Raw genomic sequence first — 16,527 nt, 5'->3', positions numbered from 1 at the left:
TGTCAGAAGAGTGCTATGTTGCCATTGCCAAGGCACATAGATGCAGAGACGAGCACATTACCTACCTCTTTATTTTCCTCGCCCATCCCCCTACTCACCTCCTCTCTGGTAACCACCAGTTTGCTCTCTGTATTTAAGAGTCTATTTTTTTAAACCATACTCTTTAATAAAAGCAATGATGAAATCCAAAAATATTTATTGGGCACTTGCAATATGCCAGGCTCAGGAAAATTTGGTTCCTAATCTAGGGGATCTCACTCTCCAGTGGGAGAGACTAAACAGATGTCTTCACCGGCAGTACACTCTGATAAGGGAAGCCCACATGCAGAACCACTAACTTAAGATGGTGAGTACAGGATGGGAGGAATTTTAGAGTCAAAGATTGGAGAAGTAGAGGGGTGAAGGTTCCATCAAGAGTGCACCCTATGTGGTGGTTCAAAGTCTAAAGTGTTTCAGGAATTCTAGGGACTGAAATAATTCTGTTTGACAGAAGGGCAACAGGTGTGGAGGAGTGGCCAGAGAAAGAGAAAGACTGGCCAAGAAGTCAAAAGGAAGGAACTTGTTCACTGCAGCCCTTGTTAGGGAGCTTGAATGAGCAACAGTCGTTGAATGAGGTTTCGCTAAGCAGTTTGGATTTTAAGTGCAGATGTGGAAAACAGATTAATGTTTAGCCCTTTTATCCATTCTAACCATGACTTCCCCTTCCATTCTTTACAAAACTGAAAATTTTTCTTTTGCTTGGGAGTATTTTTCAATATGTACCAGGCATTATAAATGGCTTTCCTTCTATCGCGGCATAATTACAGTGCTGACTACAGTCAGTCTCGTCAAATTAAAGCACCAGGTCTCCAATTGTCTTAATATTAGATGAGCCATTGATTCATTGATTGAGGCATTTATCCAGGAAAAATAAATCTGTACCCCACTTCATCAGTTATACAGATTCAAATTTCTGTATCTTTAGATAACAACCCAAGAGATAGAGACCCAATCAGAAAAAAGTACCATATGCCACTGATTTCAGCAAGACTGTTCAAAACCCTTTACTTACTCTCTAACCTCATTTTCCAGCTATTCTGAGAAAAAAGAAATTGAAATTGCCTCTCTAGTGTACCCAAATGGAGGATGCAGAATTCCTGCTAGTTTTCTCCTCCACTTGCCAACACAGACAGGGTGGAGCAGCTGGGAAGGGAGGCCGGGAGACCCAGAGAGAGGCCAGGAGTCCCAGAGGGAGGGAAACACCGTAACAGCAAAGTGACAGCAGTGCCTCCTCCGGGCTGTTTCCTGCCCTTCGCAGCAAATGCTTCTTCCTCTCTGCTGGGAGCTCTCTCCAGAGCCTTCTCAAGGGGGCGGCGGGGGCGGGGGGGGGGGGGGTTGGTGGTGGAGGGATGACCAGTTAGTTCCTTTGAGTGGGTTAAAGAGTCGAAAGAACTTATGCCCAAAATAAAGCAGACATTCACTTGCTTTTTCCTTCTGCTCCTTTCTTCCAACTCTTGACAAAAAGCAGTGGGGATCCATGTACTCTCAGGTGCTTCTCGGAGAGCTTCTGGAATCGCTGCGGCTTCCCGCAGCCCCACAGTTTCAGCACCTCGGCTCAAGGGCAGGCCCTCCCTCTGGCTCTTTTTTTCCCCTCCTTCCACCTGACAGGGACCATAAATAACCAGGGCTCCCGGTGTTCCCAGCTGAGAACAAAGTTGAAAGTTTGCCTGGAGCTCCCTGCCACTCCCCGCCTGGGCCATTTCTTTGTTTTGTTCTGTTTTTTTCTTCTACCTGGCTTGGCCGTTTCTTCATTCATGTTGGAGAAGAGTGACCTCCTGACTAAACGCAGCACCCCGCTCGCCGGCTCTCCCTAGATTTAAGGCGGTCTCGGTTACCCGGTTAGGCACCGGGCATTGGTATCAAATTACCGAAAGTCTACACTGGAGCAGTCCTCATATTTACATACAAATAACTCAAGGGCTTGCATTTATGTCACCATTCGGTCCTGCTAGAGGCTTGCCAGCGGAGTTCTTGGTCCAATCAGAAGGAGCTTTGAAAGGATGTCTGCAGAGTGATCAAAAGGGTCTTCTCAATTAAGTGTAGCCAGGTTTTGCTCTTTTTTATTTTTATTTTTTCTGGTCTGAAAGATCGAAAATCTTTGCACTCTGATGAGTAGAAAAAGATGTGTAAGTCCTCCACTGCCTACAAGAAGACAAAGATGCTGAGCAGGACTCTGCGGTGGTGGTGAAGACGTGAATACACCCCCAGGGGTCGGTTTGTTTGGGCTGATTCGGAGGTATATTCTAAATCACTGCCTAAGGAATTCCTGGAAACATCAGGAAAACATTTGATCAGCCCCGCCTGGTGGAAATGGCTTTACCGCAGAGTAAGCTCTTTCTTTAAGTTGTACTTGGTGTGTGCTGTTTTTGTTTCATGTGCAGTGAATGTGCAAATAGCCCAGCTGTGAATAGTTACTTAAAATAATCTCTTGGTACCGGGTAGTAGTAGAAAACAGATCTGTTTAGTTTTTATATTTGCAAAAACAGTAGTTGACAGTGTATTTTTAGACTTGATTGGTAGTTTAAAAGCTAAGCTCTGTGGTTTCCTGGGTTTAAATGAATGGAAATTATAAATGGTAGCAAATGAAGGAATTGGAAAATATAGCTGGAACAGATGAATCACTTACCTTTGAGAAAACATAACATACATGCTTTTGAGATCTCTCTCAGCCAGACATGCTTGTGTCCAGAAAGACAAGGAGAGTCGTAAAAAGGAGATAGGCTTGCCTGTTTTCGGAATGAACTTTTCCACAGTCTGTGATACGTTTTGAAAAGGATGGGAAACGTCCCAGAGGGCAAAAGGCATTTGAAAAACCTGCTCTGTCACTCTTGGAATGTGGTTTTTCCGTGAGGTCATGCTGTGCATATGTAGCTAGTAAAAGTTTTACGAAATTAACTCTTTGTATTGATGGGCAAAGAGCAATTTATATCAGTCCTTTCAAACTGCTGGTCTCTACATTTGGTCTCTACAGAAAGTAGAGCTCCTTCCCAAGTAGGGTTCCAGCCCTGGGGCAGCTGCACTGAGCTGTTACTGTGGTTGGTGTAGAAACAGTTCAAAATTGATGTGTTTCAAGGTTTTCCTTGAACTATTAAGCAGTAATAGTTCAGATTAAATAACTTGCTAGTTTCTTCCATAAGCCCCGAACTGGAATCCTGTGTGTGAGAAGACCATTTTGAAAAAGAAAGTCCATTCCCTTCCCATATATGATTTTCCAGAACGGTAATGGAGAGGTGGCTCTTATTTTGCAATCCACGTCCATTCAGACGAGCTGCCCTTGTCATAGTGAGGCATGGAAAGCTAACCAAAGTAAAAGATCCACCGTTCTAGTCAGCCTTCTAGTCAGCCGGGGCTTGAGGAGGGGAAATGAGACAGGGGAGACATTTTAATATGGAAAACTTAACACCAGGAGCTCTTTCGCTACTTAAATTCACTCTTGAAATTATGGACTAACCTCTACCTATGCTTTTTCCTTCTAAATGGCAGTTACAGATATTATCCAGGGGGTAGGGGATTATGAGAAAATGAGTGATTTGCTGGTGATCAAAGGAGTGGTTTTCCCCACAACAAATGCATTTTCAAAAGGGAAGCTTCTGATTGTGGTTTGCTTTGTCCATCCACAGGTGAGGACGCAATGACAGGTGACACGGACAAATACCTGGGGCCCCAGGACCTTAAGGAGCTGGGCGATGACTCTCTCCCTGCAGAGGGCTACATGGGCTTTAGTCTTGGGGCCCGTTCCGCCAGGTATTTTATTGTTGCTGTTTTTCATAGTTACCTTAATACAACCATGATTTGTCATAAACCAAAATCATTTTCATTGTTCACATTATCCCCAAATGTGCTCTTTGGATGAGGATGTGAATTTGGTAGAATGTTCTCAAATGTTCTCAACTCTGGTATACATGCTCTGCTGTTTTCTTTTGTGGTTTCTCAGTCCTTGGTTTTACGTGATTGAACATGTTGAGTGTTGGTTCTTTTTTCCCCACCTTGCAGTCATGCTTCAAGCATGATGGCAAAAGAGCTCGCTGATAAAACTGGGATAGTCAGTGTGGTCTCCATGTTTAAAAATTAAATTTTGTTCCATAGTGAAAGAAAAATCTTATTTTCCACTAAGTATGAAATAGTTGTATTGATTGTTCACTATTCTCTAACACTGAAAGAATAATTCATGATTGAAACTTAAGAGAGCATTCTAAAAAAGATTACATATAGCTTATTAGAATTGTCTACCAAGTGTTTGGGTATCTCTCTAAAACTGTGGCATTACTTTGTTTACTATGGACATGTTAGGAGCGTTGCAATGACTTACCCAAAGTCGCGGACAGGAATGGTAGCAAATTCAGCCTTTAAAACTGAAGTATAAAACTTTTGCATGTGAAAAACCTTGGCTCAAACTTACCTGACACTGGTTGAAAGAAACAGGACCTTGTCCAGAATCTGGGGACTTCTTTTCCCTGGTTGGTTTAACAGCATGTTTGCTGACAGTCAAGTTATTTTAAAGCTAATAATTAAACTTTCTAAGCTAGAACCCTGGGGACATTTTCCTATAGTTTAAGGATCTGTTGTAAAAAGTTTCATTGTCTAATAGTAAATGGCACTTCCCACAAAGTAAGCCTGGGAGTTTATTCTCAGTGTTGTTGATGTGGCCAAGTTTAGATACTGAATTGATTTTTCTTTGAGCTAGTCTTTTTATTAATACAACTTGGAACCTTATGTAACTTCATAGAATTTTTGCTTTATAAATATATTTATAAAAGTCCTTAAGATCTCAGTGTAACAGGGGATCATTAATAAGAAGAGGAAAATAACTGTTTAAAAATATGTAATATCTCGTGTAATCATACAGAGCCATGAGTTAAACTGAAAAACATACAGAGTCTCAAAGGATCTCAAGGGAAAATTCTACTTAGAGGCTTAATAGCTTTTGTAATCCAATAACTAGCTGATTCTCTTCCTCAGATGATATGTAAAAGCTGCATTTTGTGAGTCAATCATTTGTATATAGAAAATTATAGAGGCTGACATTCAGGGAGAGATGACACCAGCATATTTTCCTAAGGCTTTCACACTTCTGGTTTTGATTGCACCCATTATTATTTGTTGCTATTATATGTAACTCATTTTTTTTACATTGGCAAGTCATGTTATGCTCAGAGGCAAATCTGAAAAAAAAAAAAAACAAAAAAAAAACCAAGACAAAACTATAACACTGATATATTTCTTAAAGTATTGTTAGAGTATTACCAAATATTCTGAGTGTAACATTTAAAAAGGAATACATTAAGTGTGTAACTCATTCAACCATAACATTTTTTTCTTTTTTCCCTGTCTGATTTTTTTGCTTTCTACTTCTCCTGTGTTTTTCTAAAAATACTTTAAATTAGTCCCAAGATCAGGTAAGAAGATATGTCACTTTTACGGTGTTTTTCTGCCCTTCCCTGACTCATTTTCTGATTTTTATTTTCTTCAGCATTGTGCTGTGCTGTGCTGTGATGTGCTGCAATGTGCTTGTTTTTTTCCTGCTCTGCATTAGAAAATCATTTTTGTAATTCTTAGAAAATTAGCAAGTAACTGAATGTATGACAAGAAATGTGACTTAATGCAAAATTGAGTACTTAAGGAATTTCTTTCCTTTAACTAAGTTTGTGTAATGCATGAAGTAACTGGAGAACTTTCACTGGGTTTGAAGAAAAAATCTTTTTTTTTTTTTTGTTTGTTTGTTTGTTTTTTCTTTGTTTTGTTTTGTGTTTTTTTTTTTGTTTTTTTTTTATTTTTTAATATATGAAATTTACTGTCAAATTGGTTTCCATAGAAGAAAAAATCTTGATTTGAAAAGCAGTTTGTTTGCTAGTTGCTGTTTTGTTTGGGTTGTGCTAGGTACATTCATATAATTTTAGACTTCTGAGGCATGTGTTTTTCTAACACTTCCTATATTTAACACGTAGGGTATACTGATGGCTACAAATAATATAGTTGACCTTAGTTGAAAACAATTTAATGCTTTCCAGACCCCCATGCAAATAATATCTAGTTTTAGTAGCTGAAAGGACTTCGATGTATTAAGGATTCAGAGTGAAGCTTAATGAACTCCATCTGTCTTAACGTAACTTGGTCCAGAACAGTGAGGAGTAGGAACTTAGACGTTATGTAAAAGAAAGACATCTTTAGGCTTTCCCATTGACAGCACCCAGTTCTAGGATATTCTTCAGTTGTCACTCATATAGAAGTTAAAAGAAAGATAATATTTTTTAAAAATCAACAAATCTTAGATTTTTTTAAAGCTGAAGTTGAAATGAATATGTAATAATTTTTTTAATGTTTACATGTTTGTTCACATCTACTGTAAAGTTGTTCTTACACACCACAGCGTTACCATGTACAATGGGAACCAGAACTTAAAGAAATGAATGTGGTGTCTCCCAACCATATCACTGGGGGATATGGACCCTTGCTATGACTACTTAGAAGTTACGCTAATGGTATAGCCCCTAGCTACATAAGATTATTTAAATTAAAATTAGTTAAAATTAAGTAACAATCAGTTCAATTCTTCAGTCACAATAACCACACCTCAGGTGCTCAGCAGCCATACCTGGCCAGTGGCCAACGTATTGAACAGTGCCTGTCATTGCAGAAAGTTCTCTTGGGCAGTATCTGCTTTTAGGAAGTTTATATTGTATTTGAGGGATGGTAAGGGGCTAGAAACAGGAGTGATAGGGGGATGTTTGCAAGTAACGCAGTTTGCAAAAAATTGTTTGCAAGTAACCCAGAAAAAAAAAGGAAGAGTTATGTATCATGTGACTGGGTCCAGAAGGCCCGCCCATGCAAGTGGCCAGATACATGGCTTACTAGGTAATCTCTGTGCAGAAATAAGGCTTAGTTCTTTTTGTTTTTGCTTCTATATCCAGTCTCTAATATTGTGCCTTACTAATAAGAATCAGTGTATTTGCTGAATACACTAGATAATGACTCTAGAATGATGGTTATTTTGAGGTCGAAAATCCCCCAAGGATTCTGGTGGAAGCCAAGGCTCTAATCCTAGAAGAATGCATCTCCTCATTCGTGTGGACCCTTTGAATGATTCCTATAATTCAGGGGCCTCTGTAACTTGATATAAAATACCCACCTTGGGTAATCTTTAGTATAGGGAACATTGGGGAAAAGAAGTCATTTTGTGCAAAGCAAGGAACCGTTCTTGTTTTCATCTTCTTTGCTCTTTTACACAAGCCAAGGCCAAGGCCAACGTCTTACTGATTCTACTGATAAAGATTCAAGCGGCTACATTTTAGATTCAGTATATTACTTACATGGGCAGTGACAGGTAGCAACTTCCCACCATCTTTGTCCTCCATACCAATAAGGACAACACCAGAACAAAAGGTTCTACGGTAGTTGTGGGATGCTGTGGGATGCTGCATTGCAGGGGGTCGACTCTAGACTGCAGCTAAGTGATTTCATGCTCTGCAGCTTATTCCAAGGAGGGTGGGGCAGGAAGTGTCAGACCTCATTGGAAACAAGAGACAATGAGAAATTACCTTATTACAGCCTATCATATTAGGTGGGATAGGGAGGTAAGAGGCAGATGGCTTCAAACACCTCCCCACAAGTTTCTGTCCTCTGTTTGCAGAGGATTAATCACAAGGTGTTCTGCCAAGGCTCAGATTAGTTGTGAGCCCAATCAGCCTGCATGTCCTATGTGCATATGTGCAAGCTTCCCAGCATCCCTTACTCTTTTTTTTTTTTTTTAAGTTGAGAGGTAATTGACATATTACATGTTAGTTTCAGGTATACAAAGTAATGATGACCATAATAAATCAAGTTAACATCCATCACCACACATAGTCACTCTCTTAGCAGCTTTCAAATACTTGATCCAGTGTTATTAACTAAGTCACCATGATGTGTATGTATTCCCAGGACCGACTTATTTTATAACTGGAAGTTCATACGTTTCAACCATCTTCACTCCCTTCTGCTGCCACCCCCTGCAACCCTCCATATTGGTTTTTAGTTTAGAGGTCAGTATATGAGAGGCACTTCAGGACATCAGGGGGCTTGCACTCTGGGAAAGTCAGGGGCTGTGTAGAGGATTTAAAAGAAGCTAGGAAGGAGAACAATTTAAGGCATAAGGAAGAAAAGAGTAGAGTGTGGAAAGATAAGATCACCATACATGAAATTTGAATTTTTCAAGGCGAGAAAGATGGCAAAGATCATGTAAGATATATTTGTCATACTATTTCCTTTTTGATGTTTTCCATGAGTACAGCTATAAACCAGAACTCTTAATAGGTCAAACCCATAGCTAGTTTCCAAAGACTTATGAACAGACCCATTTGAAGCAGACATAATTCCATTCAATAGTACAAGGTAAACAGATAAAGGAGACTCTGAGATAAGGCCTTACCATAGAAAAATCTCTTAAACTATCAAATTATCTATAGTCATCTGGTTCTTCTCAGTTACCCTCAGTTACCCTGTTAGTTCAACTATCATAGTGAAACATCCAGAGTTTTCATTCATTTCATATTGTCACAGGTTTAACACCATTTAGCCTAATTTTAAACAAAATCTGATCATGAAATTGTTTAAGCTTAAGAGATTTCCTCAAATTTAAGGGATTTTATTTTTGATAATGTCTTTTCAAGAACAACTTCTGTTGATATTTTTAGCCATCTTGCCTGTTTTCAAACTTGCATGCATTAATTTTATTTTGTTCATCTCATCATCATCCACCACTCTTGAATGGTTAACTGTAAATACAACAGCCTCCGCTCCTTCAGTTCGGATAGGTCGTACACCTTGAACAGAAGCTCCTATGCGCGGGACAGCATGATGATTGAAGAACTCCTTGTACCATCCAAAGAGCAGGTATGCATCCTCCTTAAAATATTGTTGGATTGTTGAACTTTCATTGCTGTGATTGAATTGAGCTCTTTGTTCTGTGACAAAATCTGTACCTCTGCATGTTTGATTTTGCATTTGTAAATCTTCTTGTACTGCCAGGGAAAAAGGGAAAAAATCAATTGTAAAAAAAGAGGGGGGAGGGGAGAAAGAAATCAGTTGTGCCATACACAGAAATAGCCTGGTCTTCTGCAGGTGAATCCCCAAAAGCCCACAGAGAGGAACTCAGAAAGTCCTAAGAATGACACAGATACCTTTCTCATTTCTAGATCAAATCTATTTCAGTTTTTTTGGAGAGAGTTAATAATAATTGGTAGCTAAAGTTGCTGACATTATCCACATGAATGTTTGATTTTCCTAAACAAACTGTGGGTGCATGCTGGAATTTGCTAGAATTGTTTTTAGCAAGTAGTTAAAGATGAGATTGGTCAAGTCTTTGATCCCTTAGCTTCAAAGCTGCCTGTGATGGGCCTTCTCAAGATATGACAGTATTTTGTTTTCTACCAGAATCTCTGCTGGTGTTCACACAGTTTCTTCTTTCTGATCATTGTGGTTGAATAGATACTGGCTTAATGCAGGAAGTTCCAGCAGTGCAATCCTGCTGCATATGGGCTCAGGGTTATTCATTATTCTGGATACACACAATACTTGATTTTAAATGTGAAGTCATGAGCTAACAATGGGCCATAAAACTAATTTTGAAGGTGGCTTATCATATTCAAGCAATGTAAATAATTGATGAAATCATGCTACACTTACTTATTCACTGAACAATGAAGGTAAATTGGAGCAGGTAAATACGTGATAGTAACATTATCAACAAGTTAGAGGTTTAAGTAGCCAGTAGTCAGATTTCAGGGACTCCCATGTGTTTGGGACATGCTGACTTCCAGACGTACAGATGTACATGGAATTTCACAAGAACCTGCAAGTAATATTTTATTGCTTTACACTCTCTGGAACATTCTTAGTGAGCAGGTTTTACAGAGGTGAATACAGTAGCCATTCAGTGTGTTGTCAGACACAAACAGCCTTTGTAGAATAATTATAGGTGCGATAGCATGTCATGGTTTAAGTGGGTATTAGCACTAAAGAAGGCACTTGTTTCAAATAATGGAGCTAAGCTCCTGGGTGTTAAGGTATTGCGCAGGTATTGGTTGAGATTTTCTGAGGTGCTCTCTCTTGGTTGGCTGTGGTCATTATCCTGGTTGGGTGATTCTGATCTCTTCATGTTCCCAATTGAAATGAGACGTTAGTGGATATATTATAACACCAGTGTAGAAATGCCTGTTATTCTCCATGACTAAGGAAAACCCACAAAACTTACAAAATTGCAGGTGATAGGAGATTTCTTAGGTATCAGTAACACTTTGGTCATATATAAAGTATGTGCCTAGTTCTATAATGGAATCTTAAATGCTTGATTGAATCTAATGATGGTTTATATTTCTGAATGTGTATTTACTTGAAGGCAAGGGTCTGAAATTGGGACCATCACCCCCATCCTCACCATGACCTCACCATCACTACCACCATCACCACTACTCCCACTGCCAGGTACACTACCTCTCCATATCTGCACATCAACCTTAAAATATAGATGATTGCCATGCTACAGGTGGTGAACAGGCTTCTGAGGGGTTTCGCACCATTACCTCATAGCTACTGCCAACACCTGCTTACTCAGGGAGGCTGGAAGGGGTAGCTTTAAACAGAATGAAAAATTTGTGAAAAGAAAGGATAAAGAAAAGTTTAAAGGTAAAGCTGGTGTTCTCTTGTTGAGTTTGTTGCTGCTTCAGTTTGAAAAGCACCTCTGTGGATGTCACAAACAACTCTCTAGACTAGTCAAGGGAAAGAAGAGCTTAGGACATCTTGAAACCTTTACAAATAAATCTTAAGTTGATAACTGCAGAGGTAGGAAGTTGCTTTCTCCAATGACCACAGAGAATCCCATGATCTGACAGGTGTTCCTTGTGGAACACATACATTATTCCTGGCCACACAACTTCATAATAAAATCACCAGAGATTCAAAAAAAAAAAAAAAAAAGTATGAATGACATGAAGACATTTTAGAGACAAATGAGGACATTTGACAATGTACTCGCTGTATTGTTAGAAAATCATTGTTAGTTTTGTTAACAGTGACAACATTATTGAAACTTTACAGGGTAATGTCTCTGTTCTGGGGGTATGCATGCTGTAGTTTTCAGCAATGAAGTAATCATTGAGTCAGCCACTTATTTTCAAATGGTTCAGCCAAAAGAAAAATACATGTGTAGAGAGAGAGAGAGCTCGTGCAAGTGCAAACATGGCAAAATGTTAATGTTGAATTTAGGTGAAGTGCAAATGGTGTTTCTTATATAGTTTTTTCAACTTCTTAATTTGTTTGAATACCTTCAAAATACAAACTTGGAGGAAAGGGGAAAACAAAATCTGAAAGAGGTGTGTTAAGTTATTTAGTGTCTGGTATCTCATTTATTATAGAAGAGAGACGAAGCTAATTCCTCAAAGAGAGGCTAAAGGGAAGGGTCTAGGTGTACTTTGCAAGACTAATGAGAAGCATTTACTTTAGAAGGATGCTTAATATAAAGCACAGACTTTATATCAGAATTAAGTGGCAAACATTATTAGTTTGTATCCATCATGCCTTTGAATCTGTATTTATAAACTTCAAAATGGAGTTTCTCCACAGTATTGATTATGTCTGAAAGCATGCCAGAAGCCTGAAATATTTAGAATGCTGGAAGCAAGGACACATGACTTACTGTCAGATTTAAAACTGCCCTATCATTGCCCAGTTAAAGTTGCTTGGACACATAAAGTTGAAAATGAATAAAAATGAACTCTCCATGTGTTGCTTGTTTTCAACAAGAGTAGACCTCACCTATACAAAGCATAGTTAGTTGCCTCTTTATTATTGTGCTGCTGATTAATGAGTTTGCACATTAACCACAGTGAAAGTAAAGTTGAGATTCAGGATAATTAGCACAGGCCTGCTACTTGCGTGTTCCTAAGAACCTGTGCTGTTGAAGGCAGGTGTGGAGGCCAGAGCTGGGAAGGGGGTTGGGAGAAGTGAGCCCGTCCTCATGCCCTGCTGAGCCTGAATCATGATCAGTTTGTAAACCACTTAATTCTCCCCCAGATAATCAAGAGTGGACTCTTTTGCCACTGTGATACTGGGTTATCCATGAAATGAACTCCCTGTCCTTTTACCTTCCCTTTACCTTGCAATCAAGAGTCACCTGTAGATATGCCTCAGAAAATATATATGTAAATAAATCATGCCTTTCATTTGTCAGAAGATTTTATTGTTTAAAGCAGTGACTCTCAGCCCTGACTGCTCATGAGAATCATCTTAAAGAATTTTTAAGGGCCCCTGGGTGGCTCTCAGTCAGTTGAGCGTCTGACTTCAGCTCGGGTCATGATCTCATGGTTGGTGGGTTCAAGCCCCACATTGGGCTCGCTGCTGTCAGCCTGTCAGTGCAGAGCCCGCCTCAGATCCTCTGTCCCCTTCTTTTTTGTCCTTCTCCCCTATTGTGCTCTCCCCCAAAATAAATAAATATAAAAAAAGAATTTTTAAAATATGATTGCTCATCACATGATTTCACTCATATGTGGGATTTAAGAAACAAAACAAAGAGAAAAAGAGAAACAAGGAAACAGACTCTCAATTATAGAGAACAAACTGATGGTTATCAGTGGAGGGAATGGGTTAAATAGGTGATGGGGATTAAGGAGTGCACTTGTCAGGTGATGAGCATTGGGTAATGTATGGAAGTATTGAATAACTATATCATACACCTGAAACTAATATAACACGGTATGTTAAACGAATTAGAATAAAAACTTGAAAAAATGTGATTGCTCAGTGGCTAGGAGGGGCTTAGCATAGGATTTTTTAGTGCACCGAGAGCTGAAGCCCCTGATTCCTAGTCAGAATTCCTAATTAGGAGAAGGAGCATCTGGGTGGCTCAGTCAGAAAAACATGTGACTCTTGGCAAAAGCATGTGACTCTTGAGCTTGAGGTCGTGAGTTCGAGCCCCTTGCTGGGTGTAGAGATTACTAGAATTCTTTTTTTTCTCAAGTTTATTTATTTGAGAAAGAGAGAGAGAGAGTGCATGCGTGAGAAGGGAAGGGGCAGAGAGAGAGGGAGAGAGAGGATCCCAGGCAGGTTCTGCACTGTCAGCACAGAGCTCAATGTGGGGCTTGAACTCATGGACGGTGAGATCATGACTGGAGCTGAAACCAAGAGTCAGATGCTTGACGGACTGAGCCACCCAGGCACCCCAAGATTACTAGAATTCTTAACGGGGCACACATTGGAATCACAGTAGCTCTTTGGAAAGAAGATACCTATAGAATCAGAGTCTCCTGGCTGGGTTCCTGGACACATGTGTTTTTTAAAGCTCCACATGTGATTCTGGGATGCATCTCTGCATAAGAATCACTTATTTAAAGCAACTCTGGTTGGGATCTTTTTGTATATTGATCATTCAACATCTAATGTATTTGTTTTATAAGCTCTGACTTGTGTATGTCAGATTGTTTTGGAACAACATCTGTGCTTGGAAACATTCGTTTCCAAATAGGAGGTAATAAGAAAAGGGATGATTCCAGATTGAAGCCCAGTTGTCTAGGATGAATACAATAGACTGGTTCTTTCATTTCTTCTGGCATAATTATTGAAAGCAACTGTCTGGTATGGCTTATGGAATTGCTGTGTGTGATCCATATCAGCCAGTCCTCATGTGTAAATGGCATAATATTTAGTAGATGCTGTGTCAAGAGGTATGGTGGTGATGCTTATGGGGATCATGGTGAAAACAGTTCATTTTGAGCTCCTACTATATGCCACTATTCTAAGTGTTTTGCTAGTATTAACTCATTCATAGTTCACAAAAAAAACATTTGAGATAATTTCTTGGCTCCATTAAAAAGGTGAAGAAACTGAGGCACAGTCAGCTAACTCACCCCAGGGGGCACAGGTGATAAATGGCAGAGTCACTGGCCATGTGGCTCCAGGCTGCTTCCTTAGCGGCTGTGCATCTGTGTTGCTCTGTGTTGGAAGGAAGCCATCAAAGAGCCCTAGGACTTTATACTCTGTCCTCCAGGATCTCATACTTGCTGGTATTTTTAAGATGGATGTGATACCATCATCTTTACCCATTTTTTTAGCAGAAAAGATTGTAATCAGACATGTGTTCTTTTTTATAAAATTTTCTTTTTAATGTTTATTTATTTTTGAGAAAGAGAGAGTTTGTGAGTGGGGAATGGGCAAAGAGAGAGGGAGACACAGAATCTGAAGCAGGCTCCAGGCTCTGAGCTGTCAGCACAGAGCCCAACGCGGGGCTCCAGCTCACAAACCATGAGATCATGACCTGGGCTGAATTCAGATGCTTAACCAACTGAGCCACCCAGGCGCCCCCAGACATGTGTTCTTTATTATGCTTATGTCTAATTCTAATAACAAATCCTTAATGTGACTTAAAGGGAACTGACAACTTATTCAGAAACAAGTTATAAAAATTATGGAGACAATTATTATGCTAAAAATTATGGCATATAAAGCATCATTAAAGGAATGGCAATACTTGACCATCACATAGATATGAGGTAGAAGGCATGATAGTGGTCTAAAATGTTTTGCAGGCTAACCAATTAATTATAGTTCCTTTGAATGACCCTAGAAGTATTTGTAAGACCAAGAGATGCATGTATACAGCAGGCAGAAACATTTAATCCAGTATGAATTTCTGGTAGTTATTCAAAAATAGAAGAGCAGGAATCACTTAGGGATATGAATTGTTTTTGCCTGTGTACACCCATTCCATTTTCATAGGTGGGAGACAGGATCTGATGGTCAAACCTCTTCCCCTGTCCATTTCTCAATGGATCTTTACAAGGATCAGAAATCACTTCCCCTCTAAGGATGGGCCCCAATCTGGCCATTGAGAGCATTCCTTTTCCTGGATTACAGTGATTACTTTAGGTTAAAATATAAAATCTAGGCAAGTCTAATGAGACTCCAAGTTGAGACTTTCTTTAGTTTTTGGGGGTTGCTAAGCTATAAAGATTATGTCAACCCAAAGCTGCTAAGCATGGAGCATGAAGACAAGCAGTTCCTACCATGTTTTGAGCCATGGCTGGATTCAGCCATTGCCTGAAGTTAGTCCTTCCCAGACTTTCCTGCTACATAAACCAGTGAATTAATCGCAATTTCCTCCCATCCCTCAGGGGCTGGGAGCATCTTAAGCCAGTTTAATTGGGGGTTTGGTCCTCACTAATATGCTTGTATTGTGGCGATCAAACCTGACATAAACAACCACATGTCAAGGGCAACATAGAAAGTCTTCCAGCATCTTAAAGTGCCATTCAAACTTGAGATTCTATTGTTTTATGCTTTCTCTCTAGAACAGTTGATTTTTTTAAGAGCATAGCTATAAACTTGGGTGTTCTAAAGGAAAAACTTTTAGAAAAACATTCTTTGCTAATTGATCACTGAGGAATGAGGGCCTTCCATTTGCTTTCAATTCTGTTGATCTAGAGGCAGCACGTCTGTGAAGAGAGAGATACAGAGCAGCTGTGTGGCCCTGGCCCTCGTTTAGGAGGTTGCTTTCATTTTGCAGCCTTCTCTCATACCAGATTTGCCCACATGGTTTATGTCTAAGGGGATGAGTGGCAGGGTTTCTAATAGTGAAGGTTTAACTACAGTAGTGTAGTTAGAAGGTTTAACTACAGTAGTGTGCGAATGGTTGCATTGGCTGTTTGAACGGGAGCTGTGAGGTCCTTCTGTAGTCACAGTTAGAGGCCCTGTTCTAGCCTCCCCATACCTGGAAGTAGCTGTCATCCTTTCCACCACTCTCCCTGTAACTCTCTCATTTATCTCAGCCCAGTACTCACTCCAGATCCTCTGGGTTAGACTTGGTCTTTTTTTAGGCTAAGGACAATCTCATGTATATTTAGTCATATAAATGTTATGTACTACTTGATATATTAGCAAGTCGTAAGTGAATTGGAAGGTTCTTCAGAAGAAATTGCACGTCTGTCACTTCAAGACCTAGGCAATTATCTCAGTAATAGAAAAGAAGAACACCTAATCCCAAAAGCTGGTTATGCTAATACCCAGTTTTTCCTTCTCTACCTCTCACTCCGTTCTCCTCCTGCACCTCCCCTGCCCCCACATCAGCAGACTGGTCTTCCTGTTTCTGGTTGTGAAGGTAATTCTAAGGGGCTTTCAGAAATGTGCATGGTGGCAGAAGGTAGCCAGCCTGGGATTAAAGATTTGCTAGAGATAGTCTCCTGGAAGATAAACACCTTTGACTAGTGACATTTAATATGCTGCTTTTTCTCTTCAGAGTGCTTTGCCAGCATTTCTCAGGTGATCCATTCAACACCTCTCACAGATTGGTCAGCAAGATTACACATTATGTTTTAAGGCAGACAGGTTGGTGTTGTGACTTACTTAAGGTGGTACAGTTAGTTTAGACATCTTGAACTAGATGTTGATGTGTTAACACCTTCCATGCTGACCTTGATTCACCTTCTTTTGTGGAAATTGACAGCTAAATTATTTTGAAACCAATCA

The 16,527-nt window shown here is 39.8% G+C and overlaps 1 protein-coding gene across 34 annotated transcripts in view; it reads left to right on the top strand.

Moving 5' to 3' along the window:
• ANK3 (ankyrin 3) overlaps nt 1–16,527 on the top strand; it is a 679,089-nt gene that overhangs the window by 572,579 nt on the left and 89,983 nt on the right. For 31 of the 34 annotated variants that reach the window (XM_053910305.1, XM_053910324.1, XM_053910308.1 and 28 more), the window contains 2 exons: nt 3,660–3,783; nt 8,805–8,907. In XM_053910305.1, the coding sequence (XP_053766280.1) occupies nt 3,660–3,783; nt 8,805–8,907 (227 nt within the window). Of the gene's footprint in view, nt 1–1,443; nt 2,366–3,659; nt 3,784–8,804; nt 8,908–16,527 lie in introns of those variants that run through there. The other 3 variants (XM_053910303.1, XM_053910318.1, XM_019444264.2) reach the window with 2 other exon arrangements.

Source organism: Panthera pardus, unplaced genomic scaffold (assembly GCF_024362965.1).
Source record: "Panthera pardus isolate Hobbes unplaced genomic scaffold, ASM2436296v1 HiC_scaffold_22, whole genome shotgun sequence".
In the NCBI taxonomy this organism is placed as follows: domain Eukaryota; kingdom Metazoa; phylum Chordata; class Mammalia; order Carnivora; family Felidae; genus Panthera; species Panthera pardus.
Note: the sequence above shows the minus strand (reverse complement) of the source record. Positions and strands in the feature narration are given on the sequence as shown.